At 34.8% G+C, this 11,754-nt stretch overlaps 1 protein-coding gene and 1 pseudogene across 1 annotated transcript; both read right to left on the bottom strand.

Moving 5' to 3' along the window:
* Positions 1-1,804: 1,804 nt before the first annotated feature.
* Positions 1,805-2,390, bottom strand: LOC143544274 (uncharacterized protein At5g64816 pseudogene; annotated as a pseudogene).
* A 3,536-nt stretch (positions 2,391-5,926) lies between these two features.
* Positions 5,927-11,038, bottom strand: LOC143544273 (AP-1 complex subunit mu-2). Its single transcript, XM_077036407.1, has 11 exons — positions 10,889-11,038; positions 8,559-8,705; positions 8,261-8,323; positions 7,726-7,902; positions 7,537-7,640; positions 7,270-7,377; positions 6,909-7,005; positions 6,730-6,827; positions 6,504-6,645; positions 6,301-6,423; positions 5,927-6,201 (listed from the first exon to the last, which is right to left on the bottom strand). The coding sequence occupies exons 1-11, from the start codon at positions 11,015-11,017 to the stop codon at positions 6,103-6,105; spliced, it is 1,287 nt and encodes a 428-aa protein (XP_076892522.1). The 5' UTR covers positions 11,018-11,038; the 3' UTR covers positions 5,927-6,102.
* Between the last annotated feature and the right edge of the window lie 716 nt (positions 11,039-11,754).

Raw genomic sequence — 11,754 nt, 5'->3', positions numbered from 1 at the left:
AGTTTTAGTTATATACCTGTCATATTTTTATTCCAAGAATGCCCTTTGCCACATTTATTGACTAAAACTGGTTCCTCACCACAACACGGTCCTGGACCAGTTATAATATATTGCAAATGACTTAATAAAAGTTTCATACTGATAATAGGGTTCTCGGAACCTTAATAGTGGTTTGGGTTCGTTTGGGCCCGTTAGGCCTTTTGTTCGGTTTTAAAATGTATGTTTTCACATCAAACAAGTTCGGGTCAGATTATATGTTTAAAATAATATATGTGGGCTGTTAAAATGATATCATAACGGTACTTAGACTATAGGGTTCAGTTCTTGATCAAACGAGCCACTTAACTGTCGTTTCAGGGTATTTTAAGGCGTGGTTTTTATAATACTTTTATAGCTTCGTCAAAATACTTTTATACAAACAAAAAAGGATACCTAGTTGCTGGAAAATATGTGATAAAGTTCCAGGGTTCAATGGTTGCAAGACGAGTTGTTTTTCAAACTATTTCACATGGAAAATATTAACCGATTGGCCATGAGAGTGGCCACTGTTTTGAGGGCTGTTATAATACGAACTTAGCACATTAATATTCTTGATTATATCAGCATTTAGACTGTATATTTCTTGGTTAGTTCATGATTTTGTTTAGGTTACAATGATGTAACCGGTTTTTAAGCTTTATTTCATTAGGTAGTTGTTAGATACCGGTTTGGGCTGTTAACACACGGGTTCGGGCCTTGGATTTGTTAACATGTAATGAGCATAAAAAAACGAATTGATACCTTCAATATGCAGACTCACACAAGATCAGAGGAGTAGAGAAAGAGAGCGTACCAGAGAAGGGGTGCCTTGGATTGGATTGGGATTCCAGTGGAGGTCAGAAGAGGCTGGAGAAAGAAGATGATTCCAGTGGAGCGATCGTTGAAGAGGCTGGAGAAATGGGAGAAATGAAAAGGAGGAAAATGGAGAAATGAAACCCTAGAGAAATCCATTTCTCCGCCTTTTTTAGAGAAAAGAAATCGGGAAATGGAAATGGTTTATTTCCATTTCTCACGTCTTTCTTTCGTAAACAAACAAGAGAATTGTTTCCATTTCCATTTCTCACCCTCCAATTCTCTGTACCAAACACCCCCTTAGAGTTTTCAAGTAAAGAATACCCATCATAGTTTATCCCAGCCTAAATTCTATTTTAGTTTAATAATAATAATAATAATAATAATAATAATAATAATAATAATAATAATAATAATAATAATAATAATAATAATAATAATAATAAACTTCTATTTTGGAGGTGGTCAAAGTAAAATACAATTAACTTTTATTGAGTCATAGTAAAATCACAATTTATATTTCCTATCATGCAAACCATTTATATATTTATAACTAAATTGCGGTTTTCGTTCCGTAGTTTTTAAAAAATTGTTATTTAGTCCAAGAGTTTAAAATTTGTGATTTTATTTTCAATGGTTTTCTTTGTTAAGTAAAGGGGTATTTTAATCTTTCATTATAATTTGAGCCTCACCTAAGTGAAAAGACTTTACCCCTCCACCCAACAAAAAACTCAGCAGTCTTAATGAGGTGGAGTTAGATACAACAAAAACGAAATATTGAAAACTAGAATCGCAAATTTTAAACGATTTGAATGAATTCAAGCAAACCAGATGAATGAAAACCGCAATTTACTCTGTATTGATATACGCCAAATACTACTCAATCCAAGGAGTACAATGGGTCTTTTAGCCCGCGCAACCAAACAAATGCCATAATAAAACATAACCCGAGACAACCAACTGACTAAGCTGACCTGTGTTTGTATCACACCAACTGGACCCAGCCCGTTTTGCCCCATACAAAAGATGGCATATTAGAACATAACCAATAATCAAACTTCCATAGCACAAATTCACAACAAAAACCAAAACATTAACTTGACAAAAACACAGTAAATACCATCAGGGCAAATTTGAAGAATTTGAGAGCTTTAGGCACTCACTTTGGCACCCCTTGAGACAAATATCATTCCAGTTTGGCACTTGATGCTGGTTCACACAAACGGTTCGGGCACACGCGTCAGCACAAGCATCAAGCTCAGAGACCCCACAAACCGTGACACACGTGTTGGGCTCGGGGTCTTTAGAAAACGACCCCACTTTCTTTAACATTCTTTTTGAAGTGCACACCCTTTCACATACGAAAATGTCATCAGAACTCTTTTCACGGCCTCTAGCACTCCTTAATCTTTCTTCTTCTGCTCTTCGGTTCTTCAGTCTTAAGGCTTGGCCCGCCACCAACGCAGGAAGCGCGGCGCCCGCCAAAGATATCCACCAATCAACCATTATTTGGTAGATCTTTACTTTAATTATACAATTCAAGCTTTTAGCATTCAGAAAGGTTTGTGTAACGGGCCAAAACAGGTAACCTATGATATGGGTCAGAACAGGCCAAGTCATTTTGGGCTGACACAAAACACATTTTGTACATGTTTTAATGATCAACTACTGTGTCAAATATGTTATAAAAACAGTAGTATTTCAGTAATGTTTAACTATGTGGATCACCAGCAATGAGGATAACTATGGTTTACATATTTTCAACAGGCACCATGCACCTTTGTTTTAAAATGTGGGCATAACGTGTGATGCACCTGACGCAGTATTTCTGCACTTGATGCAATGCGTTTACATGATGCGTTCATAATGCGCTAACATGATCTAGGGGATGAAAAGTGTGAATGTAAGTCTTTACACATGTTTGAAACTTAGTATTTTTCTAAAGAGCGCATCACATACGTGGCACGCTCGCATCACGCATCAGAGTGCATCATGCAATTTAAAATCAAGCCATAAAGACCCTTAAACCTTAAACAGAGCTTTAAAAATAACAACATTTTTCAAGCCAAAATGAGGTTATATTAGAATTTGGATATCATCGTGTGGATCAACAACAATGCTCGTATAACTTTCTTATGAGGATAACTATGGTCCATATCATACGTTTTCAACATGAAATCCTACAGGTGAAAAGTTTAATGTATTTAAATGCTTTATCTATACCCAGGCCTAATATCCATACACTACGTCCCACCTATACAAGTCGTATAGGGTCACACGACTTGTATGAGTGTTAGCTTTTGCCAGAATTCGGTGGCCCTATACAACTTCAATTTTTCATAGTTTAAAGTTAAACAACTAGTTTTCAACAGCTATTTTCCTAACGGCTAGTTTAAAACGACATTTTTCCAAGTTATGTCTATGCTCGTTTTATTCAAATAAATAACAGAATCTTGTATCATACTATCGTGTCAAATAATCATACTAATCTTATTGAATCAACTGACTATCAAAATGTCGTACCGCATCAAATAATTTTCGTTACGTTAACCAAAAGAAATCCTCGTATAGGAGTTGTAAACATAATAATCAAATGCAGCATTCAAAACATAGAATCAAACACATAACCGGTAACAAATCATGCAAAAGGTAAACCCTAATTCCAACTCTACCCTTAATTTCTCAGCAAAACATTAACAGAGCGAAAACTTCACACATAAATACATAATACGAGAACTACATGCAACTTGTTAAGACAATCAGGACAAATAATCATACTAGAGTAATAACAACAACAACAACAATAATAATAATAATAATAATAATTAAATGCAGCATTCAAACCACCAAATCAAATGCATAAGTTATGTAGTCGATAACGCTGATACATCACCGATATATCAGTGATATATAAGTCAGAATATCGGTACCGAAAATATCAACGATATATAAGTCAGAATATCGGTACCGAAAATATAAGTCAGAATATCGGTCCCTTGGTGATATATAAGTCAGAATATCGGTACCGAAAATATCAACGATATTGACCGATATTGGACTAATATTTGACCGATATATCACCTATATTCCCGATATCAGTGTTTTAAGTCTTAATTATCAACTTTTAGTGTTCAATGTTATTGTTTTAAATCTTAATCAATTCTTACTTGCAACTATTGTTAGTGTTTTGCAATTTGCAAAAGGTTAATTTGTTAATGGTAGGAGACTATACTGAATTATTAGTGTTAAATTGCTATGTATATGAATTTTACATGATATTAAAACTACCGATATCCCACCGATATCTCACTGCAATAACAAATATCGGTCCTTGACCGATATCCGATATTTTTCCGCATTAACTGCTGCATAACCGGTAACAAATTATGCAAAATGTGAACCCTAATTCCAACTCTATCCTTAATTATTCAGCAAATCATGAACGGATTGAAGTTTCACACATAATACGAAAACTACAGGTTAATTAGCATCATTAAACATATCTATAATGATATATAACATTTTAGAATCATATAACACCGTAAAAACTCTCAAAATCGAACATATATATGAGCGCAGCTGAATTAAACTGATGTGTGTAACAATTAGACGAAATGAGCGTGAAATTTAGTTAGATAACGAAGCAGAATACCTTCAAATCAGTGAGAACTAGGGTTTTAGAGGCTTCTAATTTTCCCCAATTTTGGCGGTTTATTAAGTAATTGCTATTTATATATTAGGAAGTTATTAAAAGGTCCTTTGAGATTTGGTAGTGTGATGTTTAGGACCCTACTGTTTTCTAGAGTAACGAAAGTTTGTTTTTAAGTTATTTTATTTAACCTTTAGATCACGTAAATCACTTTTTTGTAGTGGCTTGATAAAAAGCTCGAATAAAACTAGCTAAAAAAACTTGGCTTGAAACAAATCGAGTTGAGTTTGCTCATGTTTGTAACCGAGCCAAAATTGATCCAAGCTCGGCTCGTTGGCTTGATCTTTGGCTCGTTTAACTTCAAAATCAAGCTCGAGCCTAGTTGAGATGTCTAGTTTACTTTCGAACTCGAAACCATCCTGGCTCGAATCGGCCCAACTCGTGAAAAGCCCTAGTCATTATAATGAAATTCTAGTCAATCATGGTTTACTTGGTTTGTTGAGCGTATGCAACGTGAGGGAGTTACAAGCGTGCCGCCTTATCGTTACTGGATTATTGTCCCTCGAACTTCACCATATCTCTTGAATCTTACATTTCTCTTTCCTTCCGCTCTCACATAAAAAACACATATTTACCATGAACGGGCCGTTTCAAAGGACCCACGCTCCCCCTCACTCTTCCACGTCAGCTTCGCATATGGCTCTTTCACATCGACGTCCTAGCAGATCGACGAGCCCCATATAGAGATGCACAAAAAAAACCGGTTCCATACCCGACCGTCAGTTCCCACCGGAACCCGACCCGACCCGCGGGTTTTAGCCCCCAGAACTATACCTGAAATCGGAACCGACCCGGACCAGGTGGAACCAGTTCCAATACTCGGTCAAAGCCCAACCCTACCCTACCTACCCGAAACCCGAAAAAACCCAGTGCAACCGGTCAAATACCCGACTATACCTGGAACCGGTTCCGGTTCCAACTCGGTTTCGATTCCTGAAAATACCCGGTTTGTGAACCTCTAGTCCCATATGGTCTTCTTCCCTGTTGTTCACATCCATTTGAGATCCAACCCAAACCACTTTTTTATTCAAGAAAACATTTAACCATTGACATGTGTATGATTCTCTTAACATACTATTAAAGACCAATGGTTGCTCTACCATATACATATTACATAGAGCAATATATGCATACCATCAAGTTCAACTTGAATATACAAAAAGGTGAAGTCTATACACATTTTCCATTCACAGGACACAAGTATGATGATAAGCTTCATGTGGCGAGTTCAGATACAAGGGTAATATGCTTTATAGTGTCGAGTTGCAAGTATCGTTAAGTAATGAAAACATTAGTGTTCTTCGATTATATTAAAAACATTAAAAATAAAAATCAAACAAAATAACTAAAATCAAGAAAAAACAGTTATAGTTATATATTCAATAAAGGAACTAAAACATTTTGTAGAAACCACAAACATACTTATGCTAGTATGATTAATGAAGGTTGTGCACAACAAATACAAAAACCGGTCCATGAGAGCGAACTTTTGCTTGACAAACAACTGTATTAGACCGTAAATGGATTTAAATACAAAACCCTTTGCTTAGAATAAGAAGGTTTCACATGAGCCGTAGTTCATATTCGCCCGCCATTGTTATATACCGCACCCATGGAAGGGCCTGGTAACCACTTTTCTCGATGATTTTTAGGTAGCGAACCTATAAACCCAAAAGTAACATAGATTAGCTTAATCAAGGTGACTCGTGTTGATTATAGACCCCAATTCTAAAGCTAAAATGACAGTTTCAGTTTATTACCTGAATTCCTGAAACGGTAAAATATGGTATCTCAAACTTGACACGAATAGGAGCTTTTCTCTCCGGGGCTGCTTCTTCAGCTGTTATACTAGGAAGTTTGAACTCTGCTCTCAACATGTATTCCTAAAACATCCAACATAAAACAAAATTTTGACTTTGACTTCATCAACACATGAAACTGCAAATTGTTGATAGGTTTTTACCTTGCCACCTGGAAATGATTTGATTTTCCAGCTAAGAGCATCGCTTTCGGGTGCATAAGCAGCTGATCCCATGGAAGTCCTGACATTTGGATTGGTCGCATCAGCAGGCACTGGTAATTCAATCTCAACATTTGTGGCAGTGCTGCCAAAAGTCAAAACAGTCAAACCATAATCAAAAGTGAAAGTAAATGTTCGTACTCTGTAGACGCTTGAGAAGCATTAATACCTTCGCTCCTTAAATTGGCTGCGCGCTTTGACGGTTATTTCCATACGGCTTCTTGAATGCCTTTCAATTTGAGCTTCCACCCATATTAAAGGCTTAACCTGAAAGAAAACATCAAAATCCGATCAAGGGAGAGAAGAGGGGTATTAAGATTTTAGAGATGAAGGGTGAAGTGCAAGAACCTGAGTACTTAGTCGATATGTCATGAGATCAAAAGCTCCATCGGGTGGTACAAAGGATATCGTTCGATCATTTTCAAAACGGGCCAAACGCACACACCTGTATCAAAATTGCACATTGGCTGAAAACTAGCAGCAAATACTGATAAACACAACAAAAGTATGTGTATAGAAATAGTTAAAACTAGACGTGGCAAATTGGACTGGTTGTTAACGAGTCGTTTTAAACCCATTTGACCTGTATAACCTGAATTGGACAATTCTTAATTAATGGGTTAGGATTGCCACCACTAGATACAATGCTAATGTTGAGGCCACTTTTTTACTTGCAAACTACAATTATAGGTTAAATAACATGACATACTGATGAAACTTGATGTCATCCAAGTCAATAGCTTTTCCCTTTGAAGATCGTCCTTGTGCTTCCAACAATACTCTATCATTCAGCCCAAGTTTACACTCAGGCATGCCACTGCAAGTAATGACAAGTCAGCATTTAGTAGTTGCACAAGTTAATGTGATAGTTGAGATGTTTAAGCAACCATGTTGAAAAGTGACATAATAATAGTAAACAAGACATGATAAGATGGTATACAATATCTAGCAAAAGAACAAGTTTGAATTAAGTTACCTCAAATAAGTTCTCATCTTCAGCGCTCCAACAACCTCTGACCTAACTATTTGGCCATTGCTGTTGACGAGTATATTCACGCTCTCCACAACATCCAAAAACACCTGAACAAAGCAAAAAGATTTTACTTTATTTTTGCTTTTTGTGATTTCATATCCATAATTACCTAGCTTTGACAAGAAGACTTACCTCATTCTTCTTGTATCGTATCCCTTCACTACGCCAGGACACTGCATTTGTGACAGCCATTGGAGGCCTCTGTGTAACTTCCATCCTGTAAGCATCTGTCTTGATAAACTCACTCAGAATTTTAGCTTCCGTGAATTGAGGATAACCAAAGTCCATCATTTCATCAAGCAATTCATACTGCAAAATATAATGGTGTCATAACTACTGAGCATATGTGCCCTTGGATTTAATTTACACATGATTGGATCCCTTGTAAAAACTCAATAAAAAAGTTCTGACTTTGTTTTTAACAAATATGTCCTTTTCTGCAAGTTTAAGTCCCAAAACTTTTAGAACACAGAATATGCCCTATTTTGCATAGCCAAGTCCCTACACTTTATACTAAGAACCTTTTCATTGATTTTTTATAAGTTCGACAACTTAATCATACAAAAAATAAAGTAAAGAGACTTATGTGCAAATTCAGTGGATGTCCAAGAGTTTTTACTTTGTTTTACATGCATTTTCCTGAGAATATGTTGTTAAATATGCATACCACTACAACAAAGTTGTCCCTAAGTGATTCCTCCTCTAGCTCCTCAAAGTAATGCTTAAATACCTGTCACCAACAACAAACAAGAACTTGATAAATATATCTTTTAGACCTTGTGAAAATAATATTAAAAATTTTAGATGAGTGAATTATAGTTAGGGGCTTAATATTGATTCATTTATTCCTTACAAGTATCTTTAAAAATGTTAGGAAAGTTTCTGTCACAAAATGTGACTTATATATTGTAACTTACAAACAAAGACATGAAAGCTAATTCATTTAATTACAAAAGAATGCTTACATCAACTACGCGATGTAAAAACAGGAGAAGACTAGCAGCATTACAGTTCTGCCTCGATGCAGTCATTAGGTATACATTGTTGTGTTGTACAAACATATAGGTGACACCATTATCATATACAACAGGATCTTGAGCATCTTGATCACCCTGAGATTCATCAACATGCCATAATCAGATTAGATGTACCCATTGGCAAGCATACAATTAATAAAAATTATATTCAACATCAATAAGCATCAATGCTCACTTGGTTATCAATATTTCAAACAGCACTTATCAAACTCAAGCTGAATAAACACAGATTGGATACAATTTTAAACTAGCCTATCCAGATCAAGTAATCTTTCACTATTCATTTAGTTGCTACTTTATAAACAAAAATGCAGAAACTTACAATCAAATAGTTGTTTTCGATCTAATTCTGAAACCTACTAATTCAAGCAAACAATGCAAACAACTTACTTTAGCAGACCTGCTGTACACATTAGAAGCTTAATAATGTACCACTTCTTTACTTGAAACACTTACCATGATAATTTAAAACCTATCAAACCATATCAAACTACAACAAAATAACCTCTTTTCAGTATTTTAGTTATTACTACACTTTATGATGGTAATGTTAATTAAAACTAAATTCAGCATGAATAAGCATGATTATCGCCTGATTAATAGTATTTCAAACAATACATACTTGAATCAAGCTAAATAAACACAGTTTGGATAGAATTTTAAGCTTGCTGATCCATATCGAGTAATCAAACAATCATTCACTATTCCTTTAGTTGTTACTTGTTACTACACTTTATAAACAAATAAATACAGAAACATACAATCAAACAGATGTTTTCGATCTATTTCCTAAACCTGCTATATATACCTAATTTGACTCAACAATGGTATCACCTTACTTAAACATACCTATTACACAAATTAGGACCTTAAACACTCATTATAATAACTGAATTTCAAATATGTCATTTAAATCAAAGAAGAGAGATCAAACTAACAACAATAATAACCACTTTCTCTATGACTTATTGAGTTTAGAGAAGCATACCATCAAACAAATTTTTCGACTTAATTCAAATCAACAATGTTAATGACTTACTTTAGCTTAACAATAAACGAATTTCAAATCCAATAAATCAAAACAGAGAGATCTAATCAACAACATAATAATAACCTCTTTCTCTATGAGTTTATTTGTTGCTACACCTTATCATGGTAATATTACAATTACTAAAAACTATATTCAGCATCAATAAGCCTGGACGGTCAGTCAGTTATCAGTATTTCATACAACACTCACCTAATTCAAGCTGAATACACACATTCTGGATACGGTTTTTTAACTAGCAAATCCAGATCAAACAATCATTCACTATTCCACTATCAGAGAAATGCAGAAACCTAGAATCGAACAGATGCTTTTGATCTAATTCCTAAACCTAGGCTACACCTACCATATAAATCATCTAATTCAAATCAACAATGCTAAGAGCTTACTTTACACAAAATAAAATAGCCAGTCTCTCTATGAGTTTAATGAAGAATACAATCAAACAAATGCTTTCAGTCTAAATCCTAACCCTAGTAATTCAAATCAACGATGCTAACACCTTACTCTAGCAGACCGAATACAAAAATTAAGACCTGAAACACTCATCATAATAACTGAATTTCAAATCAAACCGACGTTCTCGGTCCAATTCCTAAACCTAATTGAAATCAACAATGCTAACAGCTTACTCTAGCAGACCTATTACGCAAACTATAAGCTTAATCTATCAAACTAAAACATCAAAATCAAATCAACAACAGCAACAAAAATAATAATAATAATAATAATAATAATAGTAACATCTTTCTCTATAAGTTTAATAAAGCATAAAATCAAACAAATGTTTTCGATCCAATTCCTAAAGCTACACCAACTATATACTCCTAATCCATATCAGCAATGCTAACACCTAACTCTAGCAGACCTATTACACAAACTAGAAGCTTAATCTATCAAATCAAATCATAGAAATGAAATCAACAACAACATAACAATAATAATAATAATAACAATAATAATAATAATAATAATAATAACTTTCTCTGAGGTTAATAAAGCATAAAATCGAACAAATGTTTTCAATCCAATTCCTAAAGCTAGACCAACTACATAAACCTAATTGCAAATCAGCAATGCTAACACCTACTCTAGCAGACCTATTATACAAATTATTATTATTATTATTATAAGCTTATCTATCAAATCAAATCAACATAATAATAATAATAATAATAATAATAATAATAATAATAATAATAATAGCTACCTCTTTCTCTATGAGTTTAGTGAAGAATCGCTCAGCCTGAACAGCAGAAACATCGCCACGGTAATCACGCCAGACGAGAACACGGCCTTTGATATCCAGAAGGAACAGCGCAGAGGCCGCCCCTGCCATCAATGAATTCAGATCTATCCGTCAATTCCTTCCTATTTCAGATCTGATTGATAGATCTAACGGCGGTCAATAATTTGTTGAATCTGATTATATGAAGGTTAATGAGCCGTTAGCTGTTTACTGGAATCATCAGTTAAAGTGATTCGATGGGTGTGACCAAGTGTTGAAGAAGAGCGTTCTAATTCTCTCTGGTTATGGAGTGAGTCTACTTGCATTTCTTCGCTGGCTTCTATTCTATTGGGCTGAAATATGGGTGTTGGGTCAGCCCATTGGTTTTAGAGGATGATTAATGAAGTAGAGCTACCAATCATAACCGGTTAACCGAACTGAACCAAAACTAGGGGTGTATTAAGTCAAGCCACTCAAGAGATACTCGAGATCTAATCAATAAGAGAATCTAGATGAGCCGAGCTTTTTTGAGCTCGAGTAGAACCTAAGCCTCAAACAAAGCTTGTTTAGTTATCAAGCCCAAGCTTGAGCCTTGTACGTGAAGCTCGTTAGGCTCGTCGAGCTTTAACGAGTTAAAATGCCTTGTGTGTTTTTAAGTTTTACCTCTTTTGAAATTCTATGCATTAATTTCATATTGTACGACCGAGCTTTGGCTCATTTAAGATTTTTATGAAATGATATAAAAATAATTAAAATATACATATAAATTAATTAAGACAGAATTACAAATTTTGTCCTTTAAAAAAAGCCAAATTACGGTTCGTGTCCTTTTTTTAGTTTCCTTGCAG

The sequence above is a fragment of the Bidens hawaiensis genome, unplaced genomic scaffold (assembly GCF_021521415.1).
Source record: "Bidens hawaiensis isolate Kalapana, Puna unplaced genomic scaffold, B.hawaiensis_p1.1 tig00013505_1, whole genome shotgun sequence".
Classification (NCBI taxonomy): domain Eukaryota; kingdom Viridiplantae; phylum Streptophyta; class Magnoliopsida; order Asterales; family Asteraceae; genus Bidens; species Bidens hawaiensis.
This window is presented reverse-complemented; position numbering and strand designations above follow the sequence as displayed.

Bases quoted from the DNA above. Each gene is read 5' to 3' on its own strand.
- LOC143544273 (XM_077036407.1), bottom strand. From the start codon at position 11,017: ATGGCAGGGGCGGCCTCTGCGCTGTTCCTTCTGGATATCAAAGGCCGT. The intron at 6,646-6,729 runs GTATTAATGCTT...GACTTTTGGCAG, and splicing joins AGCCAATTTAAGGAGCGAAG to CACTGCCACAAATGTTGAGA. The intron at 6,202-6,300 runs GTAATAAACTGA...TTGGGTTTATAG, and splicing joins TTACCGTTTCAGGAATTCAG to GTTCGCTACCTAAAAATCAT.